This window comes from Xenopus tropicalis, chromosome 1, assembly GCF_000004195.4.
Source record: "Xenopus tropicalis strain Nigerian chromosome 1, UCB_Xtro_10.0, whole genome shotgun sequence".
In the NCBI taxonomy this organism is placed as follows: domain Eukaryota; kingdom Metazoa; phylum Chordata; class Amphibia; order Anura; family Pipidae; genus Xenopus; species Xenopus tropicalis.
In genome coordinates, this window is record NC_030677.2 from 26,318,994 (window position 1) to 26,338,323 (window position 19,330).

Here is a 19,330-nt window from a genome sequence, read left to right on the forward strand (position 1 = left end):
GACAGTATTGGGGGTCATGTGTGTGATTTGGGCTGGAATCAATAATTATTTTAGTTTTCCCACTATGTGTACATGGTTACAGAAGAAACTTTGCCTGGAGTATTATACACTCAGATGGTGGGGGTGCGTTTAATGGAAACATTCTGTGTTGGCACAGGATACATAGTAGATAACAGATATGCTCTGTAAAACACCATTGTATTCTATGAGCTTATCTATTCTCTGCTATGTAACCTGGCCTTTTTTTTCCAGCCTGAATGGCTGCCCCTCTGGCTACACAGCAGCTTATTTATATAAACTATAGACCTCTTTCTGAGGCAAAAAACAACTTATACTAGTGCAGAGCAACAGTACATTATATTTTAGTTACCTTTATATATATATATTTTCATTTTTAAGTGTTACTGTTCCTTTAAATCCATTTGGGTTGAATTAAAAGGCAAATAAAACAGTTCTGAATTTCAGAATAAATTAACAGCATGTGCAACACATGTAATGTTTATTAAATAACCAAAATACTGCATTTTTTAAAGAAATTTGCAAAAAAAAAAAAGACTTTCCTAATTGTTACTGGTCCAACTCGCTTTCGTTTTGCAAAGTCTTCATTGCCAAGCCCCACAGTGTCATGCTGGAGAAGAAGGGGGCATCGGGGCTCTTGTAAACGTTAGCGGCGGCACGGTTACCTACGGGCTCGGCGCAGTTATCCAGAGATACTAAAGAAGGGCGAATCAGGGAAATGTCAGAATGCAGATTTTCTTCAGTCACCGCAACTGCCACCTCTGCCAACGTGTAACTGTGTGAGGCGTCGGGAACATGGGCTTTGGGGACCTTTCCCCGATCATCCGGCAGTTTTTCGGCTTCGCTCAGTTCGTGTTGGTGCATAACTGCCTGCAGTTTACAGTAGGTACTGGTGGTACTGCTTTCAATTTCAGTTCTGGTATTTTCCACTGAATGACAAGGTTCTGGGATTAAGGTATCGGAGATGCCCGGGGTCAGGGTATCAGAGTTTTGAGATTTTCCTAAACTGGGTGATTCGGCGGGGTTGGACGGTTCCTCTGGCGCATTCTGCCCATTCTCGCCGGCCTTGCTGTGCGTAGTCTTGTGGCGCCTAAGGACGGCAGAACGGCTGAAGTTTTTGTTGCAAACGTCGCAGGTGTATGGCCTTTCTCCTGTGTGACTTCTCACGTGTCTCCGTAAATCACCAGAACCAGCAAACTTTTTACCTAGGAAATGAAAACATAAAAATTAAATACTGACTAATTTATTTTATGGGATTTTCTTCACACCCTTTTCCCAACTGTACTGACCAACTGGCCCACGGGCTGAATGTACTGGTACCATTTGTGTGGTCATGCACATAGGCAGCCACCTTCCACTGGTCATTTGTATGGCTCCTCTTCCTTTCCTAACTTGCCTTAGGCTGGCATAAGGGGTCATTTCTAACCCCTGTGCCGCAAGTGCAATAACACACTCCTTACTGCTCACTTACTTACAATGGCCTTGCATCCCCAGGATTGATGGTCTCTGTACCAGAGCAGTCGGGAGGCGCAGCAGCCCTGCCTTTAGTGCCTGCCTTTGGTTAGATGGTAAGAACAGGGCCCTGATGCTGGCTGCATCTCCTGGTAGAACCTAACTTGTGAAGCAATTTAGAGGTGGGGGGGGGCGCATAAGACAGACAGCGCTTGATTAGAGGGGCATGGGTCTCTGCACAAAGCACAAAGGCCTGCAGCCATTATTCCCCATGAAGTATGCAAAGTGTCAAAAAAAAAAAAAAGATTGTGCATGAAGTCCTGCTCACTACTACTGATGTTATGTTGTTGTTGATTAAACTACACAGGTAGAATAATTACCCTTTTATTTATATAGCACTGGTATAGGGCGACAGGAGGCACAGCCAGCATTGGGGTTAAGGGCATGGCTAGCTGTGACTCCAGATACAGCGCTTGTCACAGAGCACTGGGGGCACAGGCAGGGCTGGAACTAGGGGGAAGGCAGAAGAGGCACCTGCCTAGGGCAGAATAAAGGGGGGGTGCCAGGCAGGTACCTCTCTTGCCTACCCCCCAGTCTGCACTCCCTTGTCATTTCCCCTGCCACTTGTCACTGTGTGTGGGAGGGTGCAGGGGCGATGTAGCCAACCAGGTCGCCTAGGGCCCCCAGTCGGCTTGGCCGGCTCCTGGGCACAAGTTCTCCTAGAATGAGTACTCCCTAGTGCTCTTATGCCCCCCCACCCCCAAGGTCAGGAATGAGCCCTACAGTATCTTAGATAGAACCCAGTTTGACTTTGCACTCAGAAACTCAATTTAGAAACTCACTGCACTGCTGTAGCACCGTGTATGTCTCACGCATGGCAACCGCCCCTGAAATATGTTGTATGTAGGAGACCTCTGCAACATACCACATGTTACGCAGTTGTAGGGTTTCTCGCCGGTGTGCCGGATTCTGTGCTTGATGAGCTTCCGGTGCATGTTGAACGACTTGCCGCACTCATCGCACGTGAATATTTTATCTGCCACGTGTGTTTTCTCATGTTCCTTCAAGTTACTGACATTGCTGAAACCTGACAGGGCAGAGAAAGGAATGAGACTGTCTGGAAGTCGTACCACTTCGCTGGGTTCTGAGGCCAAAGGCCTTTCCCTATTAGTATAAATAAGACCAACGGCAAAGTGACATATGGCATACAGGAATGATATTTAATGGATAAAATAGCAACATGAAATGTGTATTTAACAGGAGCTCTAATAATAATAAATGTAAATCACAAAAGTGCTTAAGGTGCCCATACACGGCCTGATTCTAGCTGCCGATATTGGTCCCTTAGACCAACTCGGCAGCTTATCGGCCCGTGTATGGGCACTAACAATGGGCCTGCCCGAAGGATATCGGGGCAGGTTTAAAAATTTAGTTTAATCGGGGGCCGCGTCGGCTCGTTGATGTGGTTCCCGAACCGACTGCACCTATACCCGTCGTTATAATTTGATCGTTTGGCCCCAGGGCCAAATGACTGAATTAGCCGATATCGCCCACCCGTAGGTGGGGATATCGGGAGAAGATCTGCTCGGTTGGCGACCATGCCAAGCGAGCGGATCTTAACGTGTATGGCCACCTTTAGAATAGCACTCTCATCAATTTTACATTAACATATTCTAAAGCAGGGATCCCCAACCAGTGGCTCAGGGGCAACATGTTGCTCCCCAACCCCTTGGATGTTGCTCCCAGTGCCCCCAAAACCAGGGAGCTATTTTTGAATTCCTGACTTGGGGGCAAGTTTTGGTTGAATAAAAACAAGATTTCCTACCAAATAAAGCCCCCTGTAAGCTGATAGGGTGCATAGAGGCCCCTAATAGCCAATCGTAGCCCTTATTTGGCTCCTCCATGAACTTTTATGGTGCTTGTGTTGCTCTCCAAGTCTTTTTACATTTGACTGTGGCTCAAAAGTAGATTGGGGATCCCTGTTCTGCATGATTTGGGTATGTCCCTTATTGCCCTGCTACAACACTAGTCAAATTACCTCGGCCGCAGATATCACACAAGTGAGGTTTTTCTCCAGTGTGGATAACAATGTGGCGCTGAACATCACCCGAAACTGCAAACCTGGGAAAAATGAAAATAGTTAAAAGAGATGCTATGAACATTTAGGGACAGCTTTATAAAATGTGAGTTTAGTCCCTTCCAAGAGACTATTATCCCACTGCTACTATAGGCACCATCTCTCCCTACTATACCTGCTATCCCACAGCCACAGTCCCTTCCCAGAGGCTATTATCCCCCCCACTGCTACTATAGGCACCATCTCTCCCTACTATACCTGCTATCCCACAGCCCCAGTCCCTTCCCAGAGGCTATTATCCCACTGCTACTATAGGCACCATCTCTCCCTACTATACCTGCTATCCCACAGCCCCAGTCCCTTCCCAGAGGCTATTATCCCCCCACTGCTACAATAGGCACCATCTCTCCCTACTATACCTGCCATCCCACAGCCCCAGTCCCTTCCCAGAGGCTATTATCCCCCACTGCTACTATAGGCACCATCTCTGCCTACTATACCTGCCATCCCACAGCCCCAGTCCCTTCCCAGAGGCTATTATCCCCCCACTGCTACTATAGGCACCATCTCTCCCTACTATACCTGCTATCCCACAGCCCCAGTCCCTTCCCAGAGGCTATTATCCCCCCACTGCTACTATAGGCACCATCTCTCCCTACTATACCTGCTATCCCAGAGCCACAGTCCCTTCCCAGATGCTATTATCCCCCCACTGCTACTATAGGCACCATCTCTCCCTACTATACCTGCTATCCCAGAGCCACAGTCCCTTCCCAGATGCTATTATCCCCCCACTGCTACTATAGGCACCATCTCTCCCTACTATACCTGCTATCCCACAGCCACAGTCCCTTCCCAGAGGCTATTATCCCCCCACTGCTACTATAGGCACCATCTCTCCCTACTATACCTGCTATCCCAGAGCCACAGTCCCTTCCCAGATGCTATTATCCCCCCACTGCTACTATAGGCACCATCTCTCCCTACTATACCTGCTATCCCAGAGCCACAGTCCCTTCCCAGATGCTATTATCCCCCCACTGCTACTATAGGCACCATCTCTCCCTACTATACCTGCTATCCCACAGCCACAGTCGCTTCCCAGATGCTATTATCCCCCCACTGCTACTATAGGCACCATCTCTCCCTACTATACCTGCTATCCCACAGCCACAGTCCCTTCCCAGGGACTATTATCCCCCCACTGCTACTATAGGCACCATCTCTCCCTACTATACCTGCTATCCCACAGCCACAGTCCCTTCCCAGAGGCTATTATCCCCCCACTGCTACTATAGGCACCATCTCTCCCTACTATACCTGCTATCCCACAGCCAGAGCCCCTTCCCAGAGGCTATTATCCCCCCACTGCTACTATAGACACCATCTCTCCCTACTATACCTGCTATCCCACAGCCACAGTCCCTTCCCAGAGGCTATTATCCCCCCACTGCTACTATAGGCACCATCTCTCCCTACTATACCTGCTATCCCACAGCCAGAGCCCCTTCCCAGATGCTATTATCCCCCCACTGCTACTATAGGCACCATCTCTCCCTACTATACCTGCTATCCCACAGCCACAGTCCTTCCCAGAGGCTATTATCCCCACTGCTACTATAGGCACCATCTCTCCCTACTATACCTGCTATCCCACAGCCCCAGTCCCTTCCCAGAGGCTATTATCCCCCCACTGCTACTATAGGCACCATCTCTCCCTACTATACCTGCTATCCAACAGCCCCAGTCCCTTCCCATAGGCTATTATCCCACTGCTACTATAGGCACCATCTCTCCCTACTATACCTGCTATCCCACAGCCACAGTCCCTTTCCCAGAGGCTATTATCCCACTGCTACTATAGGCACCATCTCTCCCTACTATACCTGCTATCCCACAGCCCCAGTCCCTTCCCAGAGGCTATTATCCCCCCACTGCTACTATAGGCACCATCTCTCCCTACTATACCTGCTATCCCACAGCCACAGTCCCTTCCCAGAGGCTATTATCCCCCCACTCCTACTATAGGCACCATCTCTCCCTACTATGATATAGGTATAATATATGATATAGGTTATTCCTAAATACATTTGCTACTCTACAAAGCTCCAGTATGTATGTGGTTCAAGTTATACTTGCATCCCTACAAATACTCAATATAAACTGTATATATTATTTATGGAAGAAAAAAAAAAAGAAGGAAAGAATGCAATGTATACCTTTTGCCACAAATCTCACATATATAGGGTTTTTCACCAGAGTGCCGCCGTAAATGAGTCTGAAGATTGCCAGCCTACAAAATAATAAACGTATTAATGCAGCACATAACAAGGAGAGCAGTAAGTGAGGAGCACCCCCTGCTGGCATTAAATTATATCTATTTGGTAAGCAAACCTTTCATGCCTTGTTAGTGTGTAAAATGAGAAAGAGGTTTTTCTAAAGATAAGACTGCATAAAACTCTGCTCTGTCCTTCCCCCTGCCATAGATCATGCAGGACTTTCAGGGCTCTGTTGCACCTTGCGTCTGACACTGCTCCATAATTGACATGCTTCTCCCCATATGCTCTTGATAAATACAGTGTTGCTGAACCCAGGAAGCAATGTATTCATTGAATGGTTGCAGGTCTTTGTGCTCTGAAAATGGAGTGCAGGGACCTGCAGCAATTCATTTAGGCTGGAAGGCAGGGTGCAAAGCACAATAACATGGCAGACTGAAACATAAATCTCCAGACTCCTATGATCTGATGTAACTATAATAATAACAGCTATTATTGTTAAAAAAAGTGCATGTTTCCGCACTCATTCTGTTCTCACGCAACCCAAGAGACTGTCCAATCCATGTCACCTAAGAGTGATGTAACATGTACTTATTTCCATTTTGTCACTACATTGTGGAAGGGACAGACCTAACACATACATAAAATACACAATTTAAAAACAAAATCAATAAAAGTGGATCCTCGCTGTCAATCTGTATTTTGGATGGCAGGCTCAGTGACACCCTACAACCAGACTGCACTTTCAGTTCAGACACAATAGGAAGACTAATAAAAACCATAAGATGATAAGACCAGCATATTCAGTGCTGCGGAATAACTTGGTGCTTTATAAGTACATGTTAATAATAATAATCTATAATAAAGTGTTAACATAAAGGTGAACTTCCCCTTTAAACATCTGCAACACAAGGCACAACGTTTCAAGAGAAGTAAAGGTTTGGAGTAAATGAAAGCAAACTTCCAACCTCGTTGTGCACAGAGTGGCCTCCATCCCCCCAGCTGCCATGGTGCTGCACTAACATGTATAAGGCCAGTAGCCAGTTCACAAGCCAAGCACAGAACTGCGATACCCTCAGCCCCATCCATGGTGCTGTTACCATGTCCCCTTAAGCCATTATTTTTTGTGATGCAGCTAAATGTACTGTGTCCCTCTCATATTATTAACATGGACACTGCACCATGTCACAGCACTGAGCTGGGCTCCGTAACAGTGGGAGAATCGATGGCGGCCAGCCTGTGCATAAGGCTTCTACATAGGGAATTTACCTTTGGGCAACCAACCCAGACTCAATCAAGGAGTGCTGCAGAATCAAGCAAGAGAATTTAAAGGATTATTTTAGCTTCTTTACCTCAAAAAGTGGCTTGTTAATTTAAAAAATGCTCAGGTGAGCACATTTTGTATATTCACTTTAATAACACTTAAATATGGATATGTGCTACAGGCATTTATATATATATATATATATATATATATATATATATATATATATATAAAAGACTAGGCAGAGAAACAGCCAATCACATCTGCTCCTTCTTGTATCAGCACTAACTGGCACTTTGTCAGCCTGTGTGCAGATACATGGAGCAAGTTATAGTGCAAAATACATTTGAATGGCTAGGCTTTATAATACTAAACAATTCTTTGCTTATAACTATACATTGCAGGGAAAAGGATCCTACCTGTGAGAAGTGCTTCCCACAAATGCTGCATTCAAACGGTTTCTCACCTAGGGTACATTAGAAAGTAGAATTAAAGCATCTGTGAGACGAGTAAAGGAGCCAAACTCAATGGAAAAAGCAACTTGTGTATTAAAGGAAAACTGTCCTAATACTGCCCTGTTTGCTGTAACTGGTCATATAGTAGGAGCAGGCTGGTGGGGTTGGCGGATGCCATCTTGCACCACTTGATGTCCTTTTCTTTACAAGAGCCTACAAGGAGCATTTGCAATTGAAGCTACGTAAAGAACACTATAAGGCTCCACAAATGATTTCCATCTTATTTCAGTGCAAAAGAACTGCACACCATGTAAATCTTTGTGCACTGGTCTCTGTTTCAGTATGCAATCAATCGATCAATGTCCAATTGGCCATACAGACAGATAGAGAGACTGAACACACAAACACACACCTCACAAGCAGTGGCATATTGTTACTACACAAATCATAGCATCCGAGGGCACAGTTTGTATAAGTAAACTACAATAAAATGATTTATTACAGCTATGGACAAAATGTGACACAAATATGAGACTAATTAATAGACAGCCCCCCATGTATTTCTTATCTCAGGTAACTATATACAGGTATGGGATAATATTATCTGGAATGACTGGGACCGGTGGTTTTCTGGATAAGGTTTTTTTTTTTTTGTAATTTGGATCACCATACCTTAAGGCTACTGAAAAAAACATTTAAGCGCACTCTCTAGTGTAGTAAGTAAAATTATATTATTAAAAGAATAAATTAATGCACTTACATTGTGTCATTGGTACTATATTCGCTCAACAGAATGTCACAGAATATCAAGCCCAACGCTTTCCTTATAGCTACTAAAATGGGGTTATAGGAAATGGAATTTCGGAGATTTGTGGATAATGTTGGTTTTGATAACGGATACTATACCTATACAAGTATAATACTGCTATTAAACAGGACTAGTTTGCACCAGAAACCATTACCTTACTATACCTGTATGAGATCGTTTGTGCAGTTCCAGATTGCTTGGGTGTTTAAATCTCTTCCCACATATATTACAGACACAGTGTTTGTTTGTGGAGATACCGTCTTCAGCTGGAACCAGAGGGCTTTCCACTCTCTCGGCTTCCACATTCTCATGGAGGCCTTCAAAAATCCCACTCCCCGCTTCCTTTTCCCAATAGCCTCTGTCACTCGCTTCCAACACCTTTCCCTCTGAATATACAGGCTCTGTTGTACTTTGCAAGACAGCTTCTGGTTGAGAAGATCCCTCGGCTGCTTTCTGTGAGCGGAGAATATTTAATTTTTTTAAATGGACTGCTTTTTTCAGCTGCATCTGTTCTGGAAACTGCAGAGGTAAAGGTTCAGGATCCTGGTGGATGACAAATGTATGGGAAAACGCAGGCAGGGGTTCCACAGGAATAGGTGTTAGAGAATCGGGTGGCCCTAAAATGGGTTCAGAATGATTTAAATCCCAAGGGTGAGTTTCTATGGCATTGTGGTCTGCGCACACATTGGGCACTACAGTCTGTTCCACATTGGGCACTACAGCCAGGTCTACGCTGGGCAATTCAGTCTGGTCTACGTTTGATGCCACAGTCTGTTCTACGTTGGCTGCCACAACCTGGTTTATGTCGGGCACCCCATCACCCTGGTCTACATTTGGCGCCCCATCACCCTGGTCTACATTGGGCGCCCCATCAACCTGGTCTACATTGGACGCCCCAACAGCCTGACCTACATTTGGCGCTCCAACAGCCTGGTCTACATTGGGCGCTCCAACAGCTTGGTCTATACTGGGTGCTCCAACAGCCTGGGATACACTGGGTGCTCCAATAGCCTGGGCTACATAGGGCACTCCAACAGCCCGGGCTACATTGGGCGCCCCAGCAGCCTGGTCTATGATGGACCCCGCAACCTGTTCCATTGCTCTATCAGCATTTTCCTTGTAGAAAAGCTTGCTGTAAAAGTCCCGCAACTTATAGGGTTGATTTAAGTGTTTCAGTTGAATTTCTTTGTCAGGTGCGTTTAAAGGAGTTGATGCAACTTTTGACACCTCATTTGAGGAGGCGCTCTCCTTAAGGGTTTGCGCTAAGCAGCAATGCCTCTCTTCCGTTACACTGTCCTGGAGTAATGGAGGGCTGAGCTGCTCATTTGATACAGAATTAGAGTACGTAGGGGAGGTGCTGGGGAGAGGCAAAGAACCACTGCATGGTATAGACGTCACTGGGCCCACAGAGTTGGTCAGTTTTAAGAAGCTATAGCACATGTTGAGTACATTTTGCACTTGAAGACACTGCGCAACGTCCAACATAACTTGTATGTTGTCATTATTCAGGTCCAGGCGAGAGGTGTACATGAAGTCGAGAATTTGTCCAATACCCCCAATATTTTTAATATCCAAATGAAAGATATCATTTTTCTGACTTGAAGCATTCTGGAACAATGACCTGTCAATAAAAAAAAGTGCAGCAACTTTAGGGAAAAGTTATGAATGACAATGCTTTTCTAAATTCATGTAAGCTGTGCCAGCAATCTGTTTTAGTGGTTTCCGCATAAAGCTATCCTCGTTGGCAAAAAGATGGCGCTAAGTGCAGCCAACGCACTAACCCATTCAGCATTATTCCAGATAATTCAGATTTGTATGCTACACACATTTACACTCTCCTATTACAGGGCTACACAGAGCTGTGGATGGGAGCAGACTGCAGGCTAAGAAAGTGGATTATCATCACGTGTGCCCCTACCCTTATAGTCAGACTAAAATTACACCTACTGATATTTACACTCCTAGCAATGCTGTCACGTCTCCGTGGCTTTTCTAAGGAACATGTCAGCATTGCTTTAAGGAAAACAATAAGAATCTAGGGCTGGTACTTACCTGAAGTACTGGCTAAATGCAGCCAAGACATTTTTATGTGCTTTAAAACAGACACCTTTCACCACAAGCATACAGTCGCATAGCAGTCCCTGGATCCGCTGTTCATGCAGCTGTTGGAGAAGGTGGCAGCTATGACTGGCTGCATGGTCCATACTGGATACGCATCGCAACTACCCTAGGAATAGAAAGATGTTAATTAAGAATGAAGATTTGCAGACTCTGGGTGCACTGCCCCCAGACCTCACCAATTAAATTATTATCAGGCTTACAGATCTGCAAAGCAAAGCTTTATATCAGAGAAGTATCAAGACAAGTATATTTGATTCCCAGTTCTACTATATAGTTTTGAGCTTGTTCACTTAATGTACATCTGTCAACTTAAAATGGTTTCCCTCACCACTCTATTAGCTCGTACCTTTTATAGGAGAAAATTTTTGGGTGACAGGCAAGGTGGTATTTAGGTCCGGTGCCACTATAATGTATTGAAACCATTTTAATATTAAACCTCACATAGGGCCCTATGCAGACAGAGTAATGCATTTACACCCTTATGCAGTCCTTGCCCAGTGGGATTTACAATCCTCAGGACTGATAGGACAGGTATCAATCTGAAAGGCTGTGGATGCATTACTCTGTCTGTATAGGGCACCATTGTTAGGTTTAATATTAAAATGGCTTCAAAACATTGTAGCGACTTCAGAACAGAGCGGAGGCTTTCATCTTCTACAGACTTGGTATGCTTTCTGAGCACCAGTCCTATTTAATGGTTAAAAGTAGGGCAGTACTATAAAGAATAGTTTCCATGCAACGTATTTTAACGCAATAGCATGTTCTTTCACATAATTGTTACTGTTACAGTTGCAGGCTGCGAGGGCTCAGTAATAATGTCAAGCTATACTTATGGAGTTTGATCACAACCATCTTATTTACAAGGAGCAATGATATCAAGCTTTAATCATTATGGGACATTAAATGTAATGAAAAAGTAACGTATGGGAGGACAGGGCGCCGACCCCTCTGCGTAACAGCAGGTATCCAAAGAAAGTCATTATTAGATTTCTGAAAATAAACCAGAAAGCGAGTGATGAAAAGGCACCGGGTTACAGAGAACAAGGGCACATTCAGCCAACAACCCACAAACTCGAGATAGGTTATTGGTCTGTGTAGCAAAATACTAAACAATTTCAAACAAAGACAACAGGTCCTCTTTGTGCAATAAGCTACTGAAAATGCCCTCCCCTATATAGAAACCCTTGGGAAGCAAGATGAAGCTAAAACTTAATCCCGGTGAAAAAAGTATAAAGAAGCAATTGAATTCTTAATAATTCCAATGAAAATAAGTGTAGAACTGGCCAGAGCCAGACTGGGGGTGAGTGTGACGTAGTTGGCCAGCTTGTATATATTGCAATATATGGACAAACAATCCCTTTTTGTTTGTTTTAGTAGTTTAACGGGGTTGTTTGCCTGCAGAGAGTGGAATTGGTCTTCATTTTTTATTATTGCCAGTTTTTGAATTATTTTACTTTTTGTTCCACAGCTCTCCAGTTTGGAATTTCATGGTTGCTAGGGTCCAAATTACCTTAGCAACCAGGGAGTGGTTTGAACAAGTGATTGATATATAAATAGCAGAAGGGCTGAATAGAAAGATAAGTAGTAACAGTAAAACGGTAGCCTCACAGAGCAATAGTATTTTGGCTGCCGGGGTCAGTGACCCCCATTGGAAAGCTGGAAAGAGTCAGAAAAAGACAAATAATTCAAAAACAATAAGAGATAAAAAAAAATGAAGACCAAATTAAAAGTGGCCAGTCTATAACATATTAAAAATTAACTTAAAGGTGATGCACAAGAATGTCCTATATATATTGATAATGGGTGAGTACAGGGGATCTCTTTGTCCATATAAATTCTATAGTCACTCACTGCACCCCCGCCTAATGGTTTCCAATATAGTGCTGAGTATAACTTTCCCTTTAGTTATAGTTTATACAGGAGCAGGGCAGTATGTTGTAATATGGACAAACAATGCCTGCTTTTATTTAATGGGGAGGGCATTGTAGTGTAGATTTATCACTAATGAAGGACCACAGTGCATTACTTGTATGTGTGTATATATGTGTATATATTTATTGTATATATCTATTAACTCTTTTACTGCCAAGCACGTATGGCATACGTGCTGGCAGTAAAAGGGCTTAAACGCCAACGACGTGTCTCATACGTCGTTGGCGTTTAAGCGCTGCCCTCTGCAGCGGCGGCATGTGCCGCCGCTGCAGAGGGCTTCTAACAATGACAGCCCCCCTGGGCAATGTGCCAGGGGGGCTGTCATCAGGGTCCTGCGAACCGATCGCTCGCAGGACCCTCCAGGAAGCAGCAGATGCGATCGCATCGCATCTGCTGCTTCCTGCTTCCTCCCTCTCCCCCAGCGCCGGCCCAAATGACGAAGGAGGCGATCGGTCTTCAGGAACAGGTAAGGACTTTTTTTTTTTATTGCATTTACACACTTTTACACACTTATACACACATTTACATACATTTATACACACTTACATACATTTACACACACTTACAGCACACATTTTAGCATTTTTTTATTTTATTTTATTTTTTTTTTTCATTTTTCACACTTTTATACACTTATTTACACTCATATACACACTTACACACTATCACACAACTTTTACACATGTACACACATGTATACACAAACACTTTGGTTTTTTTTTGTTTTGCTTTTTTTTTTTTTTTTTTTTCATATTACCACTTTGTTTTTATTTTCTTTTACCTAAAAACTGTTTATTTTGACAGCGTAACTATTGGATCAGATATTCTGGCCACTAATTACACTGTCATGTAACTTATTTTGTTGTTTCACTGATTTGCACAATTTTTGTGGTTTTATCACATTTTATCCCTATATAAGTGTTCCTGATCTGTTTTTAGCGTAGCTTTGCCAGGTGTAACTTTGGTGTACAAAAATAACTTTACCTATTTTGAATTCATCAGAATGTGTACTTTCCAAAAATATATGGTTTTCTGGGGGTCACTGTATAGTTAGGGGGGGGTTACTGCACATAATACACTGACGGGGCTCTGTGTGCAAAAGCTGAGCTGGCAGGCGAGAAATCCTTATGCGCTATTTTCATTTAGGGTTCAGTACATACCGCAGACTTTGGTATATCTATGCATATTGGGCATCAAACTGTTCAGTAGGCCTCTGGTGTTCCTATTTGGGGTGACTTGCCTTTGTAAGCAAGAAATTGTGTGAGATAAATACGACAAATTGCAACATTTTTAGGCAATTTTCTGAAATGTCATAAAAACCAATAACTTTAGGAAAGCTCTGCAGATTGGTACTTTGGTGTAGAAAGGACTCTTTACCCTTGTTGGATTTGTCAGAATGTGTACTTTCCAAAAATATATGGTTTTGTGGGGGATCTGTATAGTTAGGGGAAGTTTTGGCACATAATACACTGACAGGGGGCTCTGTGTGCAAAAGCTGAGCTGGCAGGCGAGAAATCCTTATGCGCTATTTTCATTTAGGGTTCAGTACATACCGCAGACTTTGGTATATCTATGCATATTGGGCATCAAACTGTTCAGTAGGCCTCTGGTGTTCCTATTGGGGGTGATTTGCCTTTGTACGCAAGAAATTGTGTGAGATAAATGTGACAAATTGCAACATTTTTAGGCAATTTTCTGAAATGTCATAAAAACCAATAACTTTAGGAAAGCTCTGCAGATTGGTACTTTGGTGTAGAAAGGACTCTTTACCCTTGTTGGATTTGTCAGAATGTGTACTTTCCAAAAATATATGGTTTTGTGGGGGATCTGTATAGTTAGGGGAAGTTTTGGCACATAATACACTGACAGGGGGCTCTGTGTGCAAAAGCTGAGCTGGCAGGCGAGAAATCCTTATGCGCTATTTTCATTTAGGGTTCAGTACATACCGCAGACTTTGGTATATCTATGCATATTGGGCATCAAACTGTTCAGTAGGCCTCTGGTGTTCCTATTTGGGGTGACTTGCCTTTGTACGCAAGAAATTGTGTGAGATAAATGCGGCAAATTGCAACATTTTTAGGCGATTTTCTGAAATCTCATAAAAACCGATAACTTTAGGAAAGCTTTGCGGCTTGGTACTTTGGTGTAGAAAGGACTCTTTACCTTTGTTGGATTTGTCAGAATGTGTACTTTCCAAAAATATATGGTTTTGTGGGGGTCTCTGTATAGTTAGGGGAAGTTTTGGCACATAATACACTGACAGGGGGCTCTGTGTGCAAAAGCTGAGCTGGCAGGCGAGAAATCCTTATGCGCTATTTTCATTTAGGGTTCAGTACATACTGCAGACTTTGGTATATCTATGCATATTGGGCATCAAACTGTTCAGTAGGCCTCTGGTGTTCCTATTTGGGGTGACTTGCCTTTGTACGCAAGAAATTGTGTGAGATAAATGCGACAAATTGCAACATTTTTAGGCGATTTTCTGAAATGTCATAAAAACCAATAACTTTAGGAAAGCTCTGCAGATTGGTACTTTGGTGTAGAAAGGACTCTTTACCCTTGTTGGATTTGTCAGAATGTGTACTTTCCAAAAATATATGGTTTTGTGGGGGTCACTGTATGGTTAGGGGAAGTTTTGGCACATAATACACTGACAGGGGGCTCTGTGTGCAAAAGCTGAGCTGGCAGGCGAGAAATCCTTATGCGCTATTTTCATTTTGGGTTCAGTACATACCGCAGACTTTGGTATATCTATGCATATTGGGCATCAAACTGTTCAGTAGACCTCCGGTGTTCCTTTTTGGGGTGATTTGTCTTTATCTGATCTTTATCAAGAAATTGTGAGAGATAAATGCGGCAAATTGCAACATTTTTATGCGATTTTCGAAAATGTCATATAAATCTGCAAACTTAGGAAAGCTTTACAGCTTGGTACTTTGTAGCAATAAGAAATATTTACCCATTATAGATTCGGGGGGATGTGTATTTTCCAAAAATATATGGCTTTCTGGGGTGAATGTACTTTTTTTGTAGCATTATCCCACATAAAGGATGTAAATGTGTTGATTTTGCAGGAGCTGAAATGATAGATCATATGGGGGTATGTTCCCATTGGGGCCCCTACATGCCACATACTTAGGTAAACCTATACATATTGGGCATCAAACTGTTCAGTGGACCCCTGGCGTTCAAATTTAGGGTGTTTTATCTTGGTACCTAACACTATGTGGGAGATAAGATGCTGCAAAGTGGAAGCTTTGAGGGGATTTTTGGAAATGTCATCAAAATTGCTAACTTTAGAAAAGCTGTGCGGCTTGGTACTTTGGAGTAGAAAGACATGGGTACCCATTTTAGATTCGGGGGAATGTGTACTTTCCAAAAATATATGACTTTCTGGGGTGAGCGTACTTTTTTGTAGCTTTATCCCACATATAATGATGTAAATGTGTTGATTTTGCATGAGCTGAAATGACAGAAATGACAGTATATATGGGGGTATGTTCACATTGGGGCCCCTACATGCCACATACTTAGGTAAACCTATACATATTGGGCATCAAACTGTTCAGTGGACCCCTGGCGTTCAAATTCAGGGTGTTTTATCTTGGTACCTAATGCTATGTGGGAGATAAGATGCTTCAAAATGGAAGCTTTGAGGGGATTTTTGGAAATGTCATCAAAATTGCTAACTTTAGAAAAGCTGTGCGGCTTGGTACTTTGGAGTAGAAAGACATGGGTACCCATTTTAGATTCGGGGGAATGTGTACTTTCCAAAAATATATGGCTTTCTGGGGTGAGCGTACTTTTTTGTAGCTTTATCTCACATATAATGATGTAAATGTGTTGATTTTGCAGGAGCTGAAATGACAGAAATGACAGTATATATGGGGGTATGTTCACATTCGGGCCCCTACATGCCACATACTTGGGTAAACCTATACATATTGGGCATCAAACTGTTCAGTGGACCCCTGGTGTTCAAATTCAGGGTGTTTTATCTTGGTACCTAATGCTATGTGGGAGATAAGATGCTGCAAAGTGGAAGCTTTGAGGGGATTTTTGGAAATGTCATCAAAATTGCTAACTTTAGAAAAGCTGTGCGGCTTGGTACTTTGGAGTAGAAAGACATGGGTACCCATTTTAGATTCGGGGGAATGTGTACTTTCCAAAAATATATGACTTTCTGGGGTGAGCGTACTTTTTTGTAGCTTTATCCCACATATAATGATGTAAATGTGTTGATTTTGCAGGAGCTGAAATGACAGAAATGACAGTATATATGGGGGTATGTTCACATTGGGGCCCCTACATGCCACATACTTAGGTAAACCTATACATATTGGGCATCAAACTGTTCAGTGGACCCCTGGCGTTCAAATTCAGGGTGTTTTATCTTGGTACCTAATGCTATGTGGGAGATAAGATGCTTCAAAATGGAAGCTTTGAGGGGATTTTTGGAAATGTCATCAAAATTGCTAACTTTAGAAAAGCTGTGCGGCTTGGTACTTTGGAGTAGAAAGACATGGGTACCCATTTTAGATTCGGGGGAATGTGTACTTTCCAAAAATATATGGCTTTCTGGGGTGAGCGTACTTTTTTGTAGCTTTATCTCACATATAATGATGTAAATGTGTTGATTTTGCAGGAGCTGAAATGACAGAAATGACAGTATATATGGGGGTATGTTCACATTCGGGCCCCTACATGCCACATACTTGGGTAAACCTATACATATTGGGCATCAAACTGTTCAGTGGACCCCTGGTGTTCAAATTCAGGGTGTTTTATCTTGGTACCTAATGCTATGTGGGAGATAAGATGCTTCAAAGTGGAAGCTTTGAGGGGATTTTTGGAAATGTCATCAAAATTGCTAACTTTAGAAAAGCTGTGCGGCTTGGTACTTTGGAGTAGAAAGACATGGGTACCCATTTTAGATTCGGGGGAATGTGTACTTTCCAAAAATATATGACTTTCTGGGGTGAGCGTACTTTTTTGTAGCTTTATCCCACATATAATAATGTAAATGTGTTGATTTTGCAGGAGCTGAAATGACAGAAATGACAGTTCATATGGGGGTATGTTCACATTGGGGCCCCTACATGCCACATACTTAGGTAAACCTATACATATTGGGCATCAAACTGTTTAGTGGACCCCTGGCGTTCAAATTCAGGGTGTTTTATCTTGGTACCTAATGCTATGTGGGAGATAAGATGCTTCAAAGTGGAAGCTTTGAGGGGATTTTTGGAAATGTCATCAAAATTGCTAACTTTAGAAAAGCTGTGCGGCTTGGTACTTTGGAGTAGAAAGACATAGGTACCCATTTTAGATTCGGGGGAATGTGTACTTTCCAAAAATATATGACTTTCTGGGGTGAGCATACTTTTTACTAGCTTTATCCCACATATAATGATGTAAATGTGTTGATTTTGCAGAAGCTGAAATGACAGAAATGACAGTATATATGGGGGTATGTTCACATTCGGGCCCCTACATGCCACATACTTGGGTAAACCTATACATATTGGGCATCAAACTGTTCAGTGGACCCCTGGTGTTCAAATTCAGGGTGTTTTATCTTGGTACCTAATGCTATGTGGGAGATAAGATGCTTCAAATTGGAAGCTTTGAGGGGATTTTTGGAAATGTCATCAAAATTGCTAACTTTAGAAAAGCTGTGCGGCTTGGTACTTTGGAGTAGAAAGACATGGGTACCCATTTTAGATTCGGGGGAATGTGTACTTTCCAAAAATATATGACTTTCTGGGGTGAGCGTACTTTTTACTAGCTTCATCCCACATATAATGATGTAAATGTGTTGATTTTGCAGAAGCTGAAATGACAGAAATGACAGTTCATATGGGGTATGTTCACATTGGGGCCCCTACATGCCACATACTTAGGTAAACCTATACATATTGGGCATCAAACTGTTCAGTGGACCCCAGGCATTTATATTTAGGGTATTTTATTTGGTTACTTTATGACCTGTAGGAGATAAGATACTATAGACTAGAAGCTTTGAAGCGATTTTTAAAAAAAATCACAAATTTTGATAAAAACCAATAACTTTAGGAAAGCATTGCAACTTGATAGTTTGGAGTAGACAGACAGTTGTGCCTATTCTGTATTCCCCAGAATCTGTTCTTTCCAAAAATGTACAATTTTCTGGGATAAACCTTCTGTTAGTGGAATTTTGGCCTTGAAATCCAAAGTATGCAGTTTTTTTGGAGCAGTGCTTTGGGAATTTGGTAGTGTACTGCTGGGAGTTTTTGACCTATACAAGTGAGAAATCTCCATAAAACTATATATATTTGGTATTGGCACGTTCAGGAGACATGGGACTTTCCAAATCAGTTGTATATTCGTGCATAAAATAATTTTTGTTTCTAGTATGTGTGATTATATTATGGAAAATTTGATTTTTTTTGCATTTTTAGACATTTAGAAGCCTATATCTTGTTACAGAATTGGAATTACACAAAAATTCTACCATATTTTGAAAGCTTAGGTTGTTCTGAAAAAAACGATATATTGTTTTCCTTGGTAAACTAAAAGTCCCCCCGAGGAAAGGCCCCTAAAGTGAAACAGTGCAAAATGTTCAAAAACTGTCTGGCAATACAAGTTCCGCTTTGACCAAAATGGCTGGCAGTAAAAGGGTTAAGTGTGTGTGTGTGTGTGTGTGTGTGTGTATGTATATATATATATATATATATACGAGGTTGTTTATTTACATATACTATTACATTTGGTGGTCATTCCGGACTGAGCCCCTTACCGTCTGTACGTACGGGCACTGAGGCCCCTCTGGCTCTATCCCTGCCGCACCAACATGAACCCATCAACCGAACGAGTCAAGACTTTCGCCGATAGGTACGTCACTTCCGCCCTCAAGGTCGCGGCGCTGGGAAGCCGGGCGGAAGTGGC

At 42.7% G+C, this 19,330-nt stretch overlaps 1 protein-coding gene across 1 annotated transcript; it reads right to left on the minus strand.

Annotated features, from left to right (window-relative positions):
• Nucleotides 1-467: 467 nt before the first annotated feature.
• On the minus strand, nucleotides 468-19,215 carry zbtb49 (zinc finger and BTB domain containing 49). The gene is given in 8 exon segments (NM_001102939.1): nucleotides 468-1,223; nucleotides 2,396-2,557; nucleotides 3,509-3,591; nucleotides 5,767-5,840; nucleotides 7,507-7,755; nucleotides 8,505-9,971; nucleotides 10,403-10,577; nucleotides 19,182-19,215. Coding segments are annotated over 3 exon segments (1,629 nt in total). The 5' UTR covers nucleotides 10,555-10,577; nucleotides 19,182-19,215; the 3' UTR covers nucleotides 468-1,223; nucleotides 2,396-2,557; nucleotides 3,509-3,591; nucleotides 5,767-5,840; nucleotides 7,507-7,745.
• Nucleotides 19,216-19,330: the final 115 nt, after the last annotated feature.